Source organism: Trachinotus anak, unplaced genomic scaffold (assembly GCF_046630095.1).
Source record: "Trachinotus anak isolate AG129_WGS33_773 ecotype Australia unplaced genomic scaffold, CSIRO_AGI_Tana_v1 ptg000018l, whole genome shotgun sequence".
Taxonomy (NCBI): Eukaryota; Metazoa; Chordata; class Actinopteri; order Carangiformes; family Carangidae; genus Trachinotus; species Trachinotus anak.
This window is the reverse complement of record NW_027273869.1, coordinates 4692579-4715657: the sequence shown is the minus strand read 5'-3', so window position 1 is coordinate 4715657 and position 23079 is coordinate 4692579. Positions and strand designations below refer to the sequence as shown.

The 23079-nt window shown below is 42.4% G+C and overlaps 2 protein-coding genes across 4 annotated transcripts in view; one reads left to right on the top strand and one right to left on the bottom strand.

The window, feature by feature from the left end:
- Positions 1 to 21041, bottom strand: part of slc13a4 (solute carrier family 13 member 4) — a 29691-nt gene extending 8650 nt beyond the window's left edge. The window contains exons 1-8 of one of the 2 annotated variants that reach the window (XM_071501810.1): positions 20911 to 21041; positions 11156 to 11284; positions 6493 to 6629; positions 6095 to 6267; positions 5837 to 5900; positions 4952 to 4988; positions 4789 to 4875; positions 4515 to 4699 (exon numbers count right to left, since the gene is read on the bottom strand). In XM_071501810.1, the coding sequence (XP_071357911.1) occupies positions 4515 to 4699; positions 4789 to 4875; positions 4952 to 4988; positions 5837 to 5900; positions 6095 to 6267; positions 6493 to 6629; positions 11156 to 11284; positions 20911 to 21033 (935 nt within the window). In that variant the 5' untranslated portion in view covers positions 21034 to 21041. Of the gene's footprint in view, positions 1 to 4514; positions 4700 to 4788; positions 4876 to 4951; positions 4989 to 5836; positions 5901 to 6094; positions 6268 to 6492; positions 6630 to 11155; positions 11285 to 14719; positions 15754 to 20910 lie in introns of those variants that run through there. The other variant, XM_071501811.1, reaches the window with a different exon arrangement.
- Positions 21042 to 21122: 81 nt separating this feature from the next.
- LOC139634976 (sushi domain-containing protein 3) overlaps positions 21123 to 23079 on the top strand; it is a 37637-nt gene continuing 35680 nt past the window's right edge. Inside the window, exon 1 of one of the 2 annotated variants that reach the window (XM_071501814.1) lies at positions 21123 to 21265. The gene's annotated coding sequence lies outside the window, so the exon portion shown is untranslated. The remainder of the gene's footprint in view (positions 21266 to 23079) is intronic. The other variant, XM_071501813.1, reaches the window with a different exon arrangement.

Below are 23079 nucleotides of genomic sequence, written 5' to 3'. Positions count from 1 at the left end.
TATGCAGTATGTGTGTAGGTTGTATGTTGTCACGTTTTATTCAACGGCAGCTAGAAGTGACAGCAGGACGGAAATGTGATCTAAATAAAAAGTTTAAAGACCACACACGGGCTCTTTAAAGGCTGAAACTCATGACCTCTGGAAGCTCTTGTAGTGATAGAAACTGAACCGTATCAGGGTTAAAAATAACCATCACCCGCCCGCCTTGACCCTGCATTGGTCTCATGTGTTTGCTCTGACTGACAGCTGCTGTCATTCCCATCTTCTTATCAGTGCAGCAGCACAGCTGACTCTGCACGCTGATAAGAGGTGAGTCAGTGTGAGTAAAGCCTGCAGGGGTGAGGAGCCACTGGACATTCACTGCAGTTACAGTGGCATTGATCTGTTCTACTCTTGTGTGTTTCTGTATCTCCTTCACCTCTGTTTTGAAGGAAAATAAATAAGGGACCATGGCTGTTAACTGAATTAACCTAATGAGGAGAACATAAAGGGCTCCACTTTACAATAAGGCACCATTTATAAAGGTTTTATTTGGTGGAATTTTTCAATTGTTAATAAATCAATAACTAATGCTTAACAGTTATCAGCTTATCAGTAATAAACCATTACTAAGAATATTTTTTGGGTTGCTAGGTTGAGAAAAAAATCTTTGCCTGGTGTTTATCCTCTTCCTGCTTAACACATCTTATAGGTCTTTAGTTCATCAGGGAGTTTCCCACAATGAGATACTTGATGTTTGTCATGAAAAACAGCTGCAGAGCATCTGGACAGAATTTACATGTACAGCATTGTTGTTTCCAGCTTCAACAACTCATGATAGAAGGTTTGTGATCACAGTTATAATTGTGATATTAGACAATGCACACAGTAGAGGGCAGACCTCCGCTAAGGTCAACGCCAAACAACATACACCAGACAAAATGTATTGTTTTCTTCCCTGGTCCATGAAACATCACAGCACCAGGTTCAGTACAAATCAGTTCAGTACTTTTTGTGTAATCGTGCTGACAAACAAACAAACAAACCAACAGACAGGGGTGATTACATAACCTGCTTGGCAGACGTAACAACTCCACCTTGACTGGTTGTTGTGAAACCCTTTATTAATCCCTAAATGAAATCCATAATTACAAATGACTTATTCAATTTAGTAAATCTGTAATGATCCGTTATGAGCCTTTGCTAATGACCTCCTATATTAATAACTATGGACTCAATATTTATTAGAAAGTAAAAATCTTATGATCTTCTATTATTGACTTGACTGTGATGACTGATCAGCCTCATAACCAAAAGTTCTTATAAACAGGTTTTAAGTGATTCATAAAGCATCAGTAAAATATTGATAACATTGATAAAGCCTTAGCAACAACTTAATAACGCTTTAAAAAAGGTGTCTCATATAGATGAGGTATTCTTTAACAAACATGCTGATGTCTGTCTTATAGCTTCTGCAGTAGTTTCGGAAGCTGTCTGTCTTTGTGGTTTGATTATGTACCAAGTAAAGCAAGAAAGTCCTCTTAATCCATCCGGGCTCAGTGGCAACAAAGGACCAAGTGACCAGCACTGGTTCAGCTGAAGAGAAACAAAAGAGCAACACAGAGTAAAGACAGATCTCAAGACACTGTCTGCAAACGAGCAGCAGCTAAATGCAGCAACGTCTGCTGTGAAGCTTCACCTGACTTCAGCTCAGTTTCTTCCTCTCAAATCCAAAACTCTCAAACACAACCGTAGTTTCTTTGAGATGTTCTGGTAGGTTTCATCCGTTCATACCTCTACTATGAAAGAGAATGGTAAATAATATTGATAATTTACAGTAAGTAATTTATCAGCATCCGTCAGCATTTTAACAGCGTCATTACCACTGACTATAGTTTGTGTATTTCCTCCAAAGCTCCGCAGTGTGGACAGCAGGGGCCACAAGGGACCCTGACTTGGGGACACGCATTGTCCACGTCCGTGTCAGTGTGAGGCACAGCCAGAAGTGTTTTCACAGATGAAGATAAGCCTGTTATTTTCTGTTGTATGAAGAAAAGAAAACCATCACGAGGGTCAGCACCAGCGTCGTAGCTCTGTCAGTGCAGTGGTTCATCTCCAGTGCACTTTAAGCTCCAACACAGTCTCCACTGCTGTGTCGCTCAGAGCTGCAGAGGGGATAAAGTGTGTTTGCTCAGACGTGCTTCACTGAGCTCTGTGCTGCACGGACACTAATCAGGGGAAAGGTGACATTCAGAGACGATGCTGATGATGATGACGTGTGTGCTGCAGAAACACCTCTGCCCTCCCTTTAACAGCCCTCAGGTATCCACCACACTTATCTTTGTCTGAGTTTATTGACACTATGCTGATCTTGTACTAGACAATAAATAGCAAAAAGTAAAAATAAAGTTGAAAAGTTTGTTAGAGTGGAGGTTTAAATCAGAGTCTCTGCACCGGTGTACAAACTGGACCGTGTTCTGTCACTCTGTCAGTTAAAAGTAAAACTGTATTAAAAAATCAATGATGAATATCCTGACATGTTTGCGAAGAAAATTCAGCGAGGTTAGAATAATATCCTCGACGCCACTGGCTGATTGACAGTCCCTGCGGTACATGTTCAGATATTTCACTGGATAAATGAAAAGTTGAGACTGTCCTGTAAAAAACCAGCCCACAGGTCGTCTGTGCAGCAGGTTAATGTGACCCATGGTTAGGTTTTGTTGCTAGGCGACATCTAGTGGTCGTAGTAATTATGACAGGAGCAAAGGGAAAAGCGTGATGACGTAGTTTATAGAGCAACAAAGTCCACGTCAGTCCATATGAAACAGGAAAGTGGTGTTCGATTCCCATGTGAAAGTACGAATCTAACTACATTGTTATTTTTGTAACCATGACAACAAAGACTGTCTAATGTTGAGGAAGTACTTATTTGAACCCAAATCACCATCTTTTCCTAAACCTAACCAAGCCATGAATGTAATATAGTAACCATGGCAACGAAGGTAGGTATGCTGATCTCGGTACAGATCATGTTTACCGTTGTAATCGTGACAACGAAGGTCCAGTGCTCCTGCCGCTGTAAGAGACACTTGGGTCGTATCAAAGGATTGAAAAAAAACAACCTGTGTGGTTGTTCAGGTTGGAAAAGCTAGAAACCAAACTTTGAAAATCTGACCTGCTGGTGGTGCTAGTCAGAGATCACCAGAGTTATGAGGATTCATCCCCAGGACACCGTGGATATCCGTACCACATTTCTGTCTGTCAAGATAAAAAAATCAAACATGAACTTCGTGGAGCTAGAGGAGAAAACAGGAGATCACTAAAGTCCTCAGACTCCTCTTCTATCCTGTGGACACCAAGACAGTCTGTATAAAATAAAATTTATGAAACAGCTGTTGAGATATTTCTGTCTTGACCAAACCGACAAAACTACAAAAACTAAACCAAACTTCAAACTGAATAAAATATGTCCAGGGTTTGATTTTATGATAAGATGTAAATAACCTGTTAACATGAACCAGGGTGAGCCGATATCAAACAGCTGAAGCTCAGTGGCACAGGCAGATAAACTGAGGCAGACCATCGAGCAGCAAATGTAAAATTACTGAAAAACACAGGTTCCGCACAAATCTATGTTTGTACTGCTACATGTTCACGTGTGTGTGTGTGTGTGTGTCTGTGTAGTATTGACAACATCAGGCTGGATATTTATCATTCACCTCAGTGACAAGGTCAAGTGTGCCTGTCAAAGCGTGTCTGTGAGTGTGTGTGTGTTTGCTGTGGGGTCAAGTTGATTGTGTGGCCTTGACGTGCTAGCACAGACTTGTTGCAGGCGAGGACTTGGACTGACTGACCTAAACACACACCAGCCTCATTTACCTGGGACCCCTCCCTCACGAAGTCGACCCGAGGCTGTTTTTCTCCTCAGATTATGTAAAAATGTTCAGATCGCTGCATCATATTTACACACTGTGAATTTTTTGGCTGAAAAAACAACAGATTTAAACTGAAAGTATAATTTGGGGTATTTTAATATTCACTGCTTGGACTGTTTGCTGTTCCTGTTAATATTACCATGGGATTACAACCACTACCACACACACACACACACACACACACACACAGAATCAAAAGCCTGACCTTTGTCCAACAAGCTGCGACATGAAGGAGGCCATTCTGCCAGGCTTAGCGCTGCGGCTGGAGGAAATCGGCTCTGTTCGGGCTGTAGAGGCTGATTAGTTTGATCTCAGACCCTGTATGCGCCGCAGACACTCAGTTAACATGAAGTGTTTGAGCTCGACCGGTGCAGCAGCCAAGAAATCACTCAAGCTGTAAATGTGCTTGAAAAATTGAGATTGTGTCTGCAGGTGTCCGGAGCTAATGCCTGACCAAAATATCTCTCTGATACAAGCACAGAACAGTTTTCAAAGCTGCTTTAATATCTATTTTTACTGTCAGTGGATGGTGGGTGCTTGTCAAATCATTACACAAGTGTATGTGTGTGTGTGTGTGTGTGTGTGTGCACATGTACCTACGTGTTAAACTGCTCAGCAAAGATGAGATTGGTTGACGTGCCGGTGATGGTGATGAGTCCTCCGATGGTCGCCGCATAGGTGATGCTGAGCGACAGGCATTTACAGATCATGTGATCCCTCTTGGTGGGATACTGGGAGTCTCTCCTGGCCCTGACCCGCTTCACGTTTGGGATTTCGATGGCAACCTAAGAGAGAGCAAGAAGAACGTTGTTAAAGGGGAGAGTGTCCCGCTCTTCTTTCCCGCCTCATTAACCTACAATAATATGCTCCTTACCTGCGGCAGGTGTCCGTTGGTGTGTCTGATGAAGCCCTGGTTGGCGACTGGTTTCAGACCCAAACCATTGACCTCCGCAGTCTGTACCTGAGGACGAGAGGAAGAGACTTCACCTACAGCTCATGCTCTGCTGCTCATGATCTGACCAGTTTCAATCCCTCACCTCACTTAGTGTAGAAAGCTCCTGTTTAGTGCAGTCGCTGGTGGAGAGAGAGAAAATAATGGTCATGAGAAAAACAGGAACAAGAGAGCAGACACGATGCAACTCACATGTTGTCAGTTTGGGTTGTTGCATTGTTGGTTGGTTGTAAATGAGAAACATTTGTTTTCTGCAAAGCCTCGTGCTCTCCCAGTTAAAGCTGCTTAGAGGTGAAAGACGGTATGTGTGCATCAGAGGAGTCTGCACTCGCTCCAGGTCAACAGTTGGCAGGAACTGGGGTACACTGTGGTACACTGTGGTACACTGGGGTACACTGGGGTACACTGGGGTACACACTGGGCATTGGTAAATGGGGCCGGGCCTCCAGTACATGTTCAGAGGCGCACTGTTGCAATGACAACTATAAACCCCTTTAAGCCACTCATTAATACACTATACAGTGCACTGCTGCTGCCCCAAAGCCCCCTACATGGGGCCCCTGATGATGTGTGCTGTAATTAGCATCTACCTAGTCTGCATGTGAGGCGTTTAGGGGACATCTGTAAATATTATCATAAAACAATAGTTTGCATAAGAGGCGTTTAGAGGTCATCAGTAGATTTTAGCATCAACTGATAGTCTGCATATGCAGTTTAGGGGACATCTGTAAATATTAATGTGTACCAATTGTCTGCATGTGATGCGTTTCGGGGACATCTGTAAATTTTTGCATCTATCGATTGTCTGCCTATGAGGCATTAAGAGGACCAGTACATTTTAGCATCTACAGAATATGAGGCGTTTGGGGGCGTCTGTAGTTTTCAGCATGTACCAATAGTTTGCATATGAGGCATTTAGGGGGCATCTGCAAATTTTAATGTCTTCAAATAGACACACACACACACGTACCTGTCGTTGCGATAGAGCAGCTCTAACTGGTTCTTGTCCAGGTTCTCTTCCTTGTCTGAAACAGCTGTGAACAACAACAGTTATCAGCACAGTATTGAAGTATTATATTGTATTTAAGTGAGTGTTGAAGGATCCAGAATCTGCTTTCGTAAAACTTTACTGCACCCCATCTATCTACCCTCACAGAGTGTTGGTGCAGGCATTGCTATAAACATCTGTTTAATGTCAAAGTCTTTGACCCCCTGGAGCCAGACGTACCGCTGTCTTCTTCAGGGGCCTCAGCGGTTTCAGAGTCGTGGCTGTCGGCCAAACCGGTGCAGATGAGCTGCTGCAGGACGGCCTCAGCTATGGGCATCACCATGGCTGTGGTCGACGTGTTGCTGAGCCACATGGACAGAAACACTGTGCAGCACATGAAGCCCAGCACCAACCTGGATGAGAGAGAAAGAGGGATGTTAACCCTTGTGTGTGTCTGTGTGTGTGTGTGTGTGTGTGTGTGTGTGTGTGTGTGTGTGTGTGTGTGTCTGTATACATGTGCAACAAGGACATATTTATCCGTGTTTACTTCCTCAACTCCAATTTTGCGGCAGTTAGTGTGTATATTTGTGTGTGACGTAGCCACTGTACTGATTGCATGAAGTGTGTGTGCTCCTCACATGCCAGGCTTGGCCCCTGCGATCATCACCATGCGCAGAGCGATACGTTTGTGCAGGTTCCACTTCTCTATGGAGGCTGCGAGGCAGATGACTCCCATCAGCAGCAGGGTGGTGTCTTTACAGTACTCAGCTGCCACCTGAACACACACACACACACACGTACACACACACACACACAAATGAAGTAGATCTAAGGAGACAGGAAGGAGTCGTGGGGCCTTTTGCTTTTCTCTCCTTCACCCACTTCCCTACTTCACCCTCCTCGGTTTGGATCAACACTTACAGTTTGCCAATTGTTCTTTTTAATCTGCTCTACTTCCCACCTGCAGGGTTCCCAGCCTCACAACATTGTATAAGCCAGCGTCTGCTCACCTCTCACCTAAAACTTGCTGCACTTCCTCCTCCTTCAAACACAACTTCATTACCCCCTGTCTTTGTCATTTCAATGGACTCAGTGGATAAACACTCACTTGTGCCACACCACATAGTTAGTTCAGCCATTAAAAATTCCTCTGTCAGATTTTATTGGTATTTCTACAGATGAAAATAACAATTATTCCCCCAATTAATGGGTTAGTGGACAAAATAATGAAATCACAACTTCATTATTTTTCAGAAATGGAAGTCAGAACCTGAACGGACGCCCAAAGATAATCAGAGAAATGAGGGCAGGAAATCCTCACATGTACGAAGCTCTAGATAGTGGATAATAGTTGCTTTCCAATGAGAATATTAGCTGTGAGGAGAATAACACAAGAAAACAGTTTACTGCTCACTCACTGCTGACTAATGCAGGCTGCATACATGCCCTGAAGACTGGTCCTCTGCCTCCTGGAGCCTGTAGTTCCTCAGCTCATCAGTCAGTGAATTTCAACGTTAAGTCTATGTTTTGAGGAGAAACTTAAGAGACTTGATGTTTAAGAAAATAAGGGTTAGGAAAACTTTAACCAGATGACTTGTTAACCTGTGTTTGTAGTAGGGCTGTCAGCATTAACACGTTAATCGCGATGAGATTAAGGACCGAGCATAACGTGTCATTTTTTTTCAATCGTGTTAATCGTGTGCCGCCAAAGATTCTTTATTTTACACCGTCACTGCTGCTGTTACCAAAGATTCTACAGCGCCACGTTCAAGAACCTTTGGCTGCTACTATTTTGACCCTTTGACCCACCCTTACTTGTTGTCAAGCCACCACAGACACTTCCTACAAAGACTTTACATGGCAGAGCAACATACTTCATGTCTATGGGAGCAAAAGGGGGCGGTTCCAGTCTGCATAAAGGGGCGTGTCAGGAGACCTAAAGTGTTTAAATCCAATGTCTGAATCATCACTGGTATAAAAATATAACTTACCCAGAGCTCGTCTGTGGATAAATAAATTATCAGACATCAGACATGCTAACGTTAGCTGCTAGTTCACACAGACTGATGGTTATGTGTTGTCAAGCAAGAGAAAACAGTTCTCAAATGCAAAATAATAGAATTTTAATCATGTGATAAAACATGCGATTAATTGTGGTTAACTATTGAAATTCAGAGATCAATCGCGATTAAGAAGAAATGAATCATTTGACAGCCCTAGTTTATACTGATGCTGCTGAATATAACCCCACCTCCACTGTGAATGATCAGCGTTCAGTAGCCAATACAAAGAATTAATAATCCAATAAGTCAATGGACTATAATGATCCATACAGGCAGCCTGTCAGTGGGGACTCATGTGCTGGGGGTGTCAGAGGACACTGGGAGAACCATAATAGAAATGTTGCATAAAGCTCTCTGCTGGCATATTTACCGAACACCATCACAAGAGGCTTAAAGCAGCGTTAACAGGCAGCTTTGTCACTGTTTGTCAATGCGATTTGGTCACATGAGGCGTACAACTCACTTTTTATGTAATGCTGATAAGGGGGGGGGGGGGGTTAATGGAGGGGAAACTGAGATTGTTTTATTGGTATAAAACCAATCAAATCTTTACCAGGGTGGAGCATCAGGCAGAGGTTGGTAAAGTGTGCAAGCGCCCGGGTGTCGGCACATGTGAAAGCAATGTACTCAGAGATGAAAGAACACTGAGAAACATCTGTGGGATAATGATGATGAGCAGGAGGTTGATGGGGTTCATTTTAAACGCTTCACAGAGTCACGGCTGATAAAACCTTTACAGCCGAGTGGCGACGCCTCTGGCTTACACTGACACGTAATACAACAAATAACGCCGCACTGCAAAAACCATCCAAGAAACCCCTCAAGCATGCGGGTGGATCTGAGTTGTTCAAACACACTCAGCACAGTTCACAACACAAAAGAGACCTTTCACCCATTTTCCCTCTGATCTGGAATTACTGTATATCCACATATACAGCAATCTGATCAGCTGACTCTCACTGCCAGCGCAGTTACACGAAGTAACACCCAGATATCCCAGCATTCCAGTTCCAGTTCCCGCCCTAAATAACACAAGGGTTCCTCTGGCTTTTCCCTCTCTAGGTTGACAAAGGTTGACACACTGGAACATTTACAGTCAGAGCCTCTGTTTCCATTCATACGTTTTTACTTCCCAAAGCCAAAAGTTCAAGTTCTTTTATGTCTTACAGAAAAACTGACATCTTATCTCAAAAAATGGGGAACGGGTATCCTCCGTTATCAAAAGAGCTCAGCTCTGCAACACGAAAATAGTTCAGTGTCAGTGGAGCAGTTCCCACACAGGTAAGTTCCCAGCGTAAACACCAGTGTTTCAGCATAGGCTTATAGGATGCCGCAGGAATGAGTCCTGAAACCTGGAAAAGAGTTAGCGTGTTAGCACTTCCTGTTCCCTCGTCCTGAAGTCTATGGGCTTTTTTGAAAGGGTTTTTGGTTAGATGGGTGAGGCTGACTGACATAAAATACGTCAGTAAACACCCCAGTTGTTGTAAGCTTTTATGTCTCTCAAAAAAAGGCCGGTGGCTAAATAAGACTTCAGAGCTTGTTGGGGACGTTAAACATCATCGCGCTGAACATGAAAACCTTTACAGCCTCGTTGTGGTTTTACTCCCTACTGACTCACAAACTGTCACTAACTCTGTCAGAGGAGAGGCTTTTGTAGAAGAGCTCAGAGCTGAATCAAACCACCAGTTGGAAGTTTAGTGGCGGTGACGCTGACGTCGTGTGACCGTGGTGTAGTTTGTTTACATCCTAACATTAGCTTTAGTGATAACCTCGGTGATATTTAGGCTTAAAAAATCAAAACATGGTGTTCATTTGTGAAGATTATCCTGCTGAACAAATCATGTAAGTATCATAAGCTTTTGTGTGTCACAGAGTTTATTTTCTGCAGTAATCCAAAAGACAATGGAAATATGTATAGGCTTCTTGTCGAGGGAACCAGGGTAACGCTAACACTGGGTTAGCCTATAAAAACACGTCATCCCTGCAGCAGATTAAGGCCAACAGAGTTCATTATTGCCTACACATACACACCAATGACGCTATATGGTAGCAACTAGCCTGAAATGAAGTCCCTAAATTGCAGCTAAAATTGAGTCTCCACATCAGTCTGATTATACTTTTTCCAATTACGTCTGTATTTGGTAAACAGCTGTTTACGAGGTCGTTTTCCATCACACTGAGTCACAGTGAAAATATAATGCTGTCTGTGGTAAGGGACGGCGGGGGGTTGGAGGGGGCCAACTGAATTTGTAATTGCGGTTGAAGACTGATGGAAGTGGATGTCATCCAGCAGAGATTAACCCACAGGAACTCATCGCCCAACATCGCAGCCTCGAGCTTTTTTTTTTTAGCTCACTGTTTCCAGCAGCAGCAGGCAGCCAGGGTCCGGATTACAGCGGAGATTGGGGGGATCTGACTTACAAACTACACATTATAGTGTATTTCTAATATCAATGTCTGGAAAAATGTAATACATTTTCAGACACCCCTAAAATGGACCGTACCATTTCTCAAGCTAGATGTAAATGGAACGGTCTCATCTGCCTCCATCTCGTGAGCTCAGGTTGCGCAGGCTAACTAAGACACTGTAAGTAAATGTAAGTGGCAGGAACTATTATATTATATAGCTTGTTTAATACACTTTACTTTTTTCTACAGTATCTACAGTTGAACGCTAATGTTAACTCCTTTCTAGCATTTCAACTTACAGTTTAGCTAACTAATGTTAGCTAGCAGTATCACGCCCTTTCATTTCCACTGTCGGCTTGGCATTTCATCACCAATATAAAATGTGACGTATGCTCTAATTTTAGCAAACACTGGTGCTCAGCCATGATCAGTGAGACAATAAAGGATTAGTACTTGGAGTATTTTCATTAATGCTTCTTCACACTTCCACTCTACAATACTTTAGAGGGAAATATTGTACTTTCTGCTCCACTATATTTATTTGACAGCTTTGTTAAAACAAGCAAGATACTGTAAGGACTGTAACACTGCAGTTCACTGCAGCAGCACTGTACGGCCCTGGAGGAAAAGTTACCCGCCCCGATCGCACTCTGCAGGCAGCCATTTTTGTTTAGCAGAGAAGCTCTGTAAAGTAAGCTAACTAGGCTATGTGACAGTATACAGTAGCAGAACTGAGGTCTCACCAAATCAAACGAGGTTTGCAACATTATTTCAGCCTCCGACTAAAACTTCAAAAATACAATCAACTAAACAGACAAGAGAGACTCACCTCGCTGGACTTGAGCACGCCGAAGAGCGGGTAGAGGAAGGCTGGGACCAGAGCAGCAGCACCCAGGGGAACGGCCTCTGACACCCAGTACACCGCCGTCACCATCAGCACGTACGCGCAGCATGCTTCCTGCAAGACGGACAACGGACACTGGATGATTCATCACCTGCTTCATCATTATAATACATCAGAAAAGACTCAGGTTCAGGCGTCTTTTTCACACAGACCCAAAAGCAGACATTTTAGACACATATGGTAACTAAGAGAAACGAGAGGCATTTAAAGTGTTGAGCTAGGTTAGCTGTAACTCAATACTTCCACCCTTTATGCTGCGGAATCAATCTTCTCAACTATTTCTCAGCATATTTCCATAAACATTGAACAATTCTTTTTAAATTTTGACAAAATGATGAATGATTTTAAACTGATATTAGAAATATATTCAGGTCCTGATGTCACAAAATGAGCCAGGCATCGATGACGGACAACTACAGTGTCATTTTAGATTTCATTCCGGGCCAATATGTAACCAGGTTTGTGTCAAAAATGGGAAATATCTAAACAAACATACACACGCGCACACAGGAGATTTGCAGTGTGACAGCAGCAAAGTGATAAACATATGATAATATGATAAACAATAGATAATAATAATATAGTATGTACAAGTCAGATATTTAAATACAGCAAAAGTATGGCTAATGTAGCGGCAGCAGCTTTAGGCCCTTTCCACTATAACAACTGTTGGTGTATCCTGTGTGAACTGAAGTGTTGTCAAGGTGGTGAGGGGGGAGCTTTGTACCGGTTGGGCTGCACCTGCACGCACACTCTCCTCCTAGCACACCCACGTACACAAACACGCACACTGATGTTGCATTAATCTGGTTGTGGTTATATAATATCGACGTAGCAGTCCCTCATGCCGCTCTGTCGCAACCCCAGCAGTGGGCTTCGTGACAGGCTCCCCAACCTTCAAAACTAAAGAGGAATCTCGTGACCTGTGTTAAGACCTGATGAAAATGAACCTTTTACATCACTCAAACCCCAAATTCAAGCTTCGTCCAGAGCCTCAACTGCACTTTTATTTAATTTCTTTTAAATTTGGCTAATTTAAAACAGCATCTGGAGAATAAAGCATGAACTGTGTCCTTCATGTTCATGTTTTTCACCCTGGTTTTAAATATAATAACCGGATAGTGTTTTATTTGTTTATTCTCGCCCGCCCACATTAGCCAGCGGTTCCCGCCACTGACACATGCTGTGTGAGCTTGTAGTACGTTTATGTAAGCAGAACATTGAGTATAACATCTTGCAGTACCAGGTCAGTTAATCTCAAATTAATAAACCCAGAGGGGGGAGAATTAGCTGCAGGGCTCCAGTATGAGGCGAGTCCAGACCTGTTCAGACCTCTCAGCCATGGACTTCTCAGAAACACTAATATGATCAATCGGCTGCTCAGTGTGTTACACAGGACGCCTTTAAGGAAACTGCAACTTTACTGACTACTGTTTCAATTATGTAAAAAATTTCATGCACTTTTTTGTGGCCGATAACGGAAAATGAAAACATGTAAATGTAAAAAATCCTGTAATATAAATACAATCTGAAGTTCTGTCTTTTTCTTCCTGCAGTGGGAAACATACACGAGCAGAAACAGCTGGATTCAAACAGTATATGAACTTCAGCTAAACCAATAAATCAACCAGGCCGACATATCGGCTGATATCAGTTTACAGCAGATACATCAGTATCAGTGTGTGTGTTGGCCGATAGGTAACACAAAATTGGAGGAAATTTAGAAACAGTGCAACAGTTTGTCCACAACAGAGCACTGCTGGGTTTATTTTTACACTGTAAAATAACTCCATTTTTAAAAAAGCTCAGTCTCTTCTGAAACTCTTCTGTCATTGTTCATCAGTTGTTACATGGAAGAAAAGTGAAACGTCAGGCCTCAACTGCTTCCTGTCGTAGAAAAACTCGCTACCTCATGGTGGCTACAACTTGCTAAATAAATCCACACATTTAAACCTGACCCATACTGCACTGTGTGCCTGAAACATTCAAGACTTGTGCCATTTAATTTCAACTGAAAACTTCACTGTCCCTATAGTTGCTGCTTGTGCTATTGTGCCAAAAAAAATCATTCACAATCCTGTGAGGAGACAATGAACTGAGCAGCACCTGCACAGCGATGCATGAACACCAACTACGGAGACAGAGGATCAAAGCTGAATTTACTTTGTCTCTTTGAGCAGAGAACATGTGAATTACAGTTAGAAGTGATCCTCCAATAAAGATATAAGGGTTAATTAGCAAAGTCTGCAAATAAAAACATAAATGAGGCAATAGAGTTTCACTCTAAAGCTAGGTCCACACTAATATATTTTTGCTTTAAAACACTGTTTTAAAGGGGAAACAATCTCGATGCAGACAAGCATTTCAGCTACTTATCAGAAATAATCTCCGTCCATACTAATACACCTGAAAACACATATCACATGACCATTCACGTACACTGGGCATGTGCGAGCTGGTGTAAATAAGGAAGCAGATTGTCTGCTCTGCAGTTTTGCAAAAAATACTACGTGAGGAGGAGAAATACAGGCAGGTGTAGTGTTAAAATGCGTAAACAGCAAAGACAACAAGGTTTCACCACTGGTAGTCGAGGCTGATATGGGTCATATCAGAGAGCGAACGTGGGTGTCTGCATCATCTTTTCCAACAGTCTCCATTTCTGTCTGTCCAGACTTAAACGCAACCCCGGAGTTTTCAAACTAAAGTCTCTGTTTTAGTGGCTTAGAAACTCTGCAGTAGTGTGGAAGGCCTAAATGTAAAGAGATGCATTTTAAAACTAAAACGCGTTAGTGTGGACGGAGCCTAAAGCCACGACCTGTGCTGGGATAAGATGCTTCCCCTCCTGACCACTACAATGAGCCAATTTTCAATTGAGCTTCTTATTTTGCTTGGTAGTGGCCTTGCTAATCTTCAAATAGCATCAAAATTATTTTACTGGCGGGAGAACATTTTAAAAAATGGTTTTGAGGTCATTTGATGTAATATTTTTTTTACAAACTTTTCTGTTAATATGACAGTCATCAGGAGGGTGATCCATTTGTTTGAACAAAAAAAATCTTTATTTGTAATATGTGAAAGTGAAAGGGTATTTGAGGGAACACCGCCCCTGTGATTTGGGGTAAGAAACCCAACATGAGCGTCAATGATTTTGAACAGTTTAGCTTTGCTAATTTTAGATTGCTGAGAAAATATATACACTACACCATCGCCTAACACAATAACATTATAGCTAACAACATTAGCTCACTGTAGCACTAGCTTACTAGCTTTCATTTTTCAATTGCTTTTGTTTGTAACATGATTTGAAAATAAAGTTAATCTTGTGCATAAAACTGACTCGTGAAGCAAGATGGCCCCCGGGGGCTTCTTTATTTAAATATCCTACATTTAGTTTTATAATAACAAAATTGTATAAATTTAATTACCCTTTAAATGTGCTCACTAAAGCATACTTCTTGAGTAAATACTATATTGATATTCAAAATAAACCCCAGTTTACCCTAATATTCTTGCTCATTTGCAGCCAGTCTTCCTGTGAGTTCTCCTGTTTGGTTAACAACAGTTTTAATCAGCAGGTCAGTCTCAAACACAACTTCACATTCAGGAAACACGAGGTATCTGCCTGATAACGGGATTAAAGCACAGCTGAGGTTTAACTGTTGATCTGAATGGAAAGAGGAAAAGAGAGGTGGCATAGGGGAAGAGAGAACAAATGGACAGATAAACAGAGACAAACAGGGACGAATAAACAAACACACAGGGACAGAGGTGGTCTGATTCAGCAGTCACTGATCATTGATTATCGGTCTCTGTTTATCAGGGGACAGTTGCCACACAAAGATGGCAGCTTCCATCAGATCCTTGTGAGCTTCTGCTGGGTAAGCAGAGAGGCAGGTATCACTGACCTCTGTGATAACCAGACTTTATACTCAGACATGCTGGGGAGCAGGAGTCAATCCATGCCGGTGCTCGGATGGAGGAGAGCCTGTTTGTGTTTGCTTTGAGGTCAGACCTGGTTCTGTTTCTGTTTCTGAAGCAGGTCAACAAGTGGAGTAACCAGTGATCATTTCAAAAATGTATTATTTGGAAACGAAGTCACACAGTGAGGCGACATAATTAAAGTCGTTTCCAGTTTTTATCATCTTCTTTCAGGGTTTTTGTCTTCATTTAAATATTTAGTTTTCACGCTACCTGCAGGTTATGTTCAGAGTAACTGACATTTCTAGACAAATAGTGGAGGACAGAGAAACAACAGCTGCTGTGACGAGCATGAAAATTTTAAATCCAGGCGAAAGTTCACTTGATTTTCTGAGGCAGCAAAAGAATGTGATGCTGGAGAGCCTGAGGTGAAATGGTGTGTGTGTGTGTGTGTGTGTGTGTGTGTGTATGTGTGTGTATCTCACTAGGTTGCACTAGATTAAAACTGCCAAGGCTAAGGGGAGTTGGGCCATAAGAAGGTTTCTGGTACGATCACATCTTTCCTGTGACTTTTCATCTCATACTGGCCTGTAATATTATTATTATTATTATTATTATTATTATTCATTTATTTAATTATTATTTGTAGCTTTAAAGAGGAAAAACACCACTTGGTTGTAAACTGTGATTTTAATGCAGACACTACAGAACTCAGTACTGGGGGGCCGTCATGAGCACCTGGGCCACAGAGGATTCTGATTGGTCGGAGGGTGTGCATTATTTTCACACAAGCACACAGCCTTAAGCATTATCTCCATTAACGACATTAGCATGCTACATTAATACTTATAGCCAAAAGGCTAGTTTCTTTCTGCTAGTCGATTCATTTTGTTGGTTACCAGCAGTCAGTTTTTATTCCAACACATTATTGCAATTTAAAGAACAAGTTGCCCCAAATCATGGATGCACACTACTGTCCGTTGTATGAGGAGGATTATCCATCCTGACCTGTGTGGCGATGAAAAGTAACTCTCTCCTGCCCCCTGCACTTTCCCTCTGGAGCTACTAGCTTCCCCATAGTGTGCAGCATGTGCAATGATACCTACTGCAAACGAGGTCTCAGGCCAGGACTGAATCACATCTTTATGGGATGCAGCTCAACCACTGATGACCGCCATCTAAATGAATTTGTAGCAAAGCATTTGATTTCTTAATGACTTGAGCTTTTTGTGTTGTAGAAAATGTCCTGTTTGTTTCAGACGTCCGTGGAGCAGGAGAAGAAATGCTACAGTGCTAAATCACAAGAAAATGTCAGCAAAGCAAATCTGGACACACAGTCCTCCTCTGAGAGCATGAAGCATCCACATGTATGATTGTATCCCACACTTGTCAGCCAGTGAGAGACAGTCATTCTCTATGGCCATGATATTATTTTCCATGGTGATCTTGATTGTTTCCTAAATTGACTATTTAGCTGATTTTGAGTTACTAATATTACTTTACTTTTTGAGTGCTATTTATAAAATGTGTTAGCACAATCACATTAGCACCGGTGTCTTGCTCATGAGGCTGACTGGTAAATATTTGACAGTATTAACTAACCAACACAAGCATCCAGTATCTCCATGACCTTAAAACCTGATTCAGCTGAGAGGGAAGTTTTCCTCGAACTCTCATGTTTTTTTTTTCAGCTGACAGGCCAGTTTCTGTCTCCACGTGTAACAGCTGAGCCCATTGATTGTCTCATCAGCTCCCTGTTATCTGTGCTCAGCTCAGGACATGGAGATGATTGGTATTTAGAAAAAAACACACAGTGGTTTAAAGACTCCTGATAGACAGATTAGTTCACAGCTGCTCTGGAAGAAACTGAGCCAATCAGCAGAAGACTAAACAGACAGATAACACACACACTCACACACACACACACACACACACACACACACACAATCTATCTATTGTACACATTTGCAGACAGAGACAGTTGTACACACAAAGCCAAATTTAGTTTAGTGCTTTGGTGCATTGCAGAGCCTTAGAATATTTGAGAAATATTAACAACAGCGGGACATGATACACCGATACAACAAAACTCTGCTTCATCTCGTCTGTTTTTTAGATTATCTCCACAGATTTTTCTACGTAAACCAGTGAAACTATTGTGTATTACTACATTAAAAAATATGTTTAAAAAAATGCTACATTTTTGCAGCAGGCATCTGTATCAATGCAATGTATTTATTCCCACAGTAACTCCTAATTTGCACGGAGAACAAACCTTGTAACTCTGGCAGCCAATCCTGTGCAGCCAGTGCAGCTACATAAATGTAAACGTGTCTCTGAGACGGAGCCTGAACTTCACCTGATCCACCGATCCATCGTAGAGAGAGAGGTAGTGACAGAGAGAATAAGATGGAGAGAGGCAGAGAGGGATAAGAGGGAGGGAGAAAATGGCAACTAAAAGCACTACAACACGTGCATGTATCACGCAAACACAAACACATCCACAGTAAACACCTATCTTTCAATGCTCTCTACTCCTCAATAACAACAGGGGGAGTCAGAATAGTTCATGGTATTTCCAACAGGACCTTAAAGGCAGCGTAATGTGTAATGGGTCATGTATGAAGACTGCACTTCATCACTGTACATACAAAGACTAGAAGTGTCCTTGGGCAACATACAGAACCCCACATTGCCCTTGATGGCTGACCCATCAGTGTACAAGTGTATGTGTGGGTGTAATGCGTGAATGTGGCAAGTATTGTAAAGTACTTTGAGTGGTCAATTTACCATTTAGGCTTCCTCCCACCATTAAAAAAGCATTGTGTACAGCTTTTTTAATGGTGGGAGGAAGTGCCTTAATTTCAAGGCACAGCACTAGAGTCGGGGCAACTAGTCTAGGAAATCTTATTTATTCCTACATTTATTTATGGCTGACAGCCAAATTAGATAATAAGAGAAAGATTCTGTGGCTTTCATGTATCTGGTCATGTTTTACAAAGGGTTTAACCTGAGCCACACAACAGTGGAAGTTATCATATCCAAACAGATTTAGTTGTATACAGCTGTTACATTTTTTCTTAACTAATGGTTAATGGATGGATCAGTACTTGGTATCAGCTGATACAGAAGTTCAAGTATCAGCATTGGTAGCAGGAAGGATAAAATGGCATCAGAACATCTGGAAACATTAGCACTAAACACCCTTGGCACTGTTGCCTCACAGCGAGAAGGTTTGGGGGTCTTTCTGTGTGGAGTTTGCTTGTTCTCCCCGTGTCTGCGTGGGTTCCCTCTGGGTTCTCCGGCTTCCTCCCACAGTCCAAAGACATGCACATTAGGTTAATTGTCGACTCTAAATTGACCAAAGTGGACTAACTAGACTGTGATTATCAACCCCAGAGCCACGCTGCGAGCAGAGCAGAGACTTCATCCTATAGAGAACATGTTTCACATCTACGGCTGTCTTCCTGGGGATGCAAAATGGCACAAACGTGACTCTGCGTGACATTATTCATATCTGCGGCTGGCTCTGCCTCTCCGTCTCTGACCTGGCCTGACGGCGTCCAGCAGATGTCCTGTCCTGTAGCAGCTGGACACAGTACCACTCCAAACACACACACACACACACACACACACACATACACACACACTGTCACCATGAACTCCTGTCACATTCCTCACACAGTCTGAGGTCCCTGGTGTGGTAAGAAAGCCACGTGGGGCCAAAATCCAGCGTGGTGGTAGGTTCATTATGTAACTTAATTGCTTGGATTGTTTCTTTTTTTTTCTTTGTAGTGAAGTTTTTGTTCTTTTGTTCTTTCTTGTCCTCATCCTGCCAAACAAACACCCACCAGCCCTGACATAACAGCAAGGCTCCTGGGCGTCAGAGCTGATGCACAACGTGAGCGCACACAACACTGGCTCTGAATATTAATGATGCTTTAAGAAACACAAACAGCTGTGACACAGAGGAGCTCATATACATCCACACCAACACACACCTCTCACCACTGACACCATTATCACATGTTGTTTAGCTGCTTCCCTATTTAGCAAGCGTTGAAAAACCACACAGCTAAGTGTCGATGTTGATGAACACAGCGTGTTGATGAACACGTGACTGCATTATCATTTATTATACATGAACCAAGGTCACTAATTGTTGTGCATTTTGAATGACAGTATAGAATAAAAGAGAGAAACATCAATTTATACCAATATAACTGATAATATATTTTTTTTATTTGGTTCACAATGTACAAATTGAGATGTCACTTCCCTCAAACATCAGGTGCAACTTCGGAAACTGATTAAAATCTTTGTTTTAGATGGAATCTTTTCTTTTGTAAAGAGACTGAGGACTCTGGGAACAGGAGTAATCACCTTCTGGGTTTTTCAGAGATCGTTGGGTGTTTGCTTGTTTTTCAAAGAAACAGATTCTTAGTAATATGATGTGATGTTAATCCATGAAAGGCACAAACTGGGGCTAATGTGGATCATTTGGACACCTAACTACAGAAAAACATTCTGTTTTTGCTCCTCGTCAACACCTCTGTCACTGACTGGTGCCAGAAAACCCAGTCAAGCTTTTCTCAGGAGATCAAACATATAGCTACAAGAGCAGATGGTGGTGAATCTGGCACGAGATCATGTTGACAAGTCTAAGAATCTGAAAACCAGACAAATCACACAGGTGTGAGCGTCACCAAACATAATCCACAATCCTACAAACAGGATCTGGATCTGAGAGTTTGACACAACAAAGCAGCTCGTGCTTCAAGCTTTCCAACCCGCAACATCATAGTCTGTGGTAGTTTAGCAGGGTTTAGTTTGGCAGACACTCGCAATGTCACGCTGCAACAAAACTTCACTCAGCATGTGAGTATTTCTCCTCAGCTGCGTCTCTGTGTCTTGGTTGCACACAGTGACACATGTTTTTGTAAAAAGGTGAAGCCTGTAGAGATTGGATTTGTGCAGATTGAGATAATCCTATTGTTTCCTGTGCAGATTCATTTGTCTGGAGACGTTCAGTAAAAACAAACATCAGCTACAACACACAGGGGGGGAACAAAAAAAAACAAAAAAAAAAAGAGAAGCAACTCATGAGTCTAAATGAGAGTCAAGCTGTTCTCTCTCCTCCTGATCTCCATCTCATCAACATGTCGCGACATCTCCTCTCCACACACACGGCTCAGCTGATGAGCGGGACAGCTCAGGACAAGCATTCATCAAAAACAGAAGACAGAGTGGCTTTTGACTGGTTCACTCTCCCTCACAGACACACACACTGACGGATACACACACACTGAAATCCCATCAGGACACGACAGCCATTAGCAGCAGCCAGGAGGGACCTCAACACATCAGCTGGAGGTTTTGTTTACGGCTGTTTTTTTAGGTATTTATCAAACCTAAACTCTGTTGTTGTTTCCTCATATATTTAATAATGAATCAAAATCTCTTTTTTTAAGTGTTGAAATAAAAAGCGTCATTATTATAAGCAGCATGTGTAGTATTTCAATGTGTGCTATAGCTGTTGGTATTATCTGGTATTTCTGTCGATGGCTTCTTGTACACACTGCAACATTAATCATCTATAATACTCTTGCATATATGTTCTTGATTTCCAGTAGAATAATCATGTTTCCATTTCATTGACAAGTACTTAAATAGTTTGGATTTTTTATTGTTAGTATTTTCCATTAACTTTCTGCTGTGTCTGTGCTTATAATAAAAAAACATGTTATTCATGTTTTACTCACGCTGGTGGGGTGGATGAGCGGCAGGGGAAGCAGGGACAGCGGGATGAACACCACCACGATCAGCTTCCTCGCCTTCCACAGCTTCCTGAACAGATCCATCCTGGCTGCGGCCTCCAGCCTCATGGGTGACCCGGGGCTCTGGATCGGACCGGCCACAACTCAGCAGAACCGGGTGTGAGAGACACAGACGGGGAAGTGTGAAACCACCACAGGCCTTGGAGAGCTGGAGGAAGGAGGAAGCAGAGGAGGAGGAGGAGGGAAGCCGTCTCCTTGGAGAGCGCAAAGCTCCGTTTTGGCTGTGCGCTTTTACGCACAGACGGTGAGCGGCGACGGGACCTGCGTGTGTCGGTGTGAGGTGGGTGAACTGGCCGGGCCTTGCTTTGTCTAATCTGAGCTTTACTTCCGCCGTGTCTGCGTCTTGTGCCACGCACTAAACCCGCGGTCCCCCTGCTCCTCTGTGTGGTGGTCGCTCTCAGAAGCAGCAGGTGAGGCCGCCGGTACATTTATGAGCCTGGATAGGTATGCTAATTAACCACTGCTTTGCCCCTCCCTCACTGGCTGTGTCTCCACCAATCAGGGCTGCCTAAAGTTTTGCACAGGGCGTGGGGTGTGCGTGTGCGTGGGTCTAGAGGTCTTTGCATCAAAAGATGTCGATAAAGGAATATTCACGGATAATGAGGAGATAATGTAGGGACTTTAAAATATTATTAGAAAATTGAGATAAAAATGGAAAATGTAATTATTCAGGAGATAGAATGTAAAGAGGAATAAACAGAATATAAAAGAATATTTTAATATATCAGGACAGCACAGCATATAAGTCTTTTAGTCGGTGTGTATATAATGAATTCACGGTTTACATAATAATTCATTCATTAAATCACAAAACAGCGGGAATCCTTCACACACCAACACGTTTGAAGTGTGAAACTCAGGGAGTCCGGGGCCAGATGGACGCGTACACATGCGCACTCCATTTCCCGCACATGACCTGGTCTGTGTGAACACAGACTTTGCGGTGAGACTGTGCGCACCTCACGCATTCTTTTCACCATGAGTACACATGGTTTGTTTTTTTTTTAAAGCCTGATAGTCTGATACAGTGAAGCGAAAACGCAAAACAAAGATGAGACGCGGAATTTAACAGAAAACAAAACAGACCATTTTACGGAGCTTGAATTCATTATTATCATTATAACTTTTGTTCTTTACGCAGCAAAACCGATTTGACAATTCATCAACAGAGGTAATGGTGTTTGTGTTTTCAGTGTTTCCTGTAACTGTGTCATACCATTTTAATATTTAACAATCCCAGTGATGAAGACGTCTCCTGACAGATGAAGAGTAAAACAGGACTTCACAGTCTGACTTCTTGAACTGAAGTTTGCTGATCAGATCCAGCACCCGGTGAAGTTGTGCTTCTTTTTTTGTCGTTCTTTTCTGTGCCTGTTAACTTGTGGCACAGACAATGTTGTTGTTGTTTTTTTAATGCAAACTGATGGATTGAGTGTTTTCACCCATTTGAGACTAACTGTGGGAGTGGAAACGAGGCTCTCGCACGAATGCGTATTTCTGGTTTTGTGCGTTACACATTGGTTTTAGTCACGAATCTACACCAGAGTTTCATGGGCCTGGTCCCGGGACATGAACCGCTGAGCTGAGGCTGCAGTCCCACGCTGCCCCCTAGAGGACTCAGGGGGTCAGTGCGAGTCTGAGCCCTAACGTCAACCTCTCAACCACAGGCCAACAACAACAGAGTAGATTACATTAGTAACTGGAGCCTAATAGAAACACAGAAAGTTATGGTGATACTCATTTGACAAAAATGACTCATACATATAGATGAGTGTATATTATATATCAATATATCTATATCTCTTCTATATCTATATTCTATGACGTACTTCAAAACTGATCAATGAGTTCATCCACAGGTAATTAGGCCTGCTTCATTTAGGAATGAGAGCAGAGAGAAAAAATCATCAACATTTCAGTTTGATCTCCAACAAAGCTGTTCTCGCTGAAGCTGTGGCACTGAAACTGTTTGAATTGTGAACAAAGAGGATTATATTGTTTTGTCTGTGTCATTTTTCCGGAAGGTTTATCAGCCTTGATTTCAGCGCCATGTGCTGTTCAAGTACCTCTGTGTTACAGAGGGCGGCTCAGAGG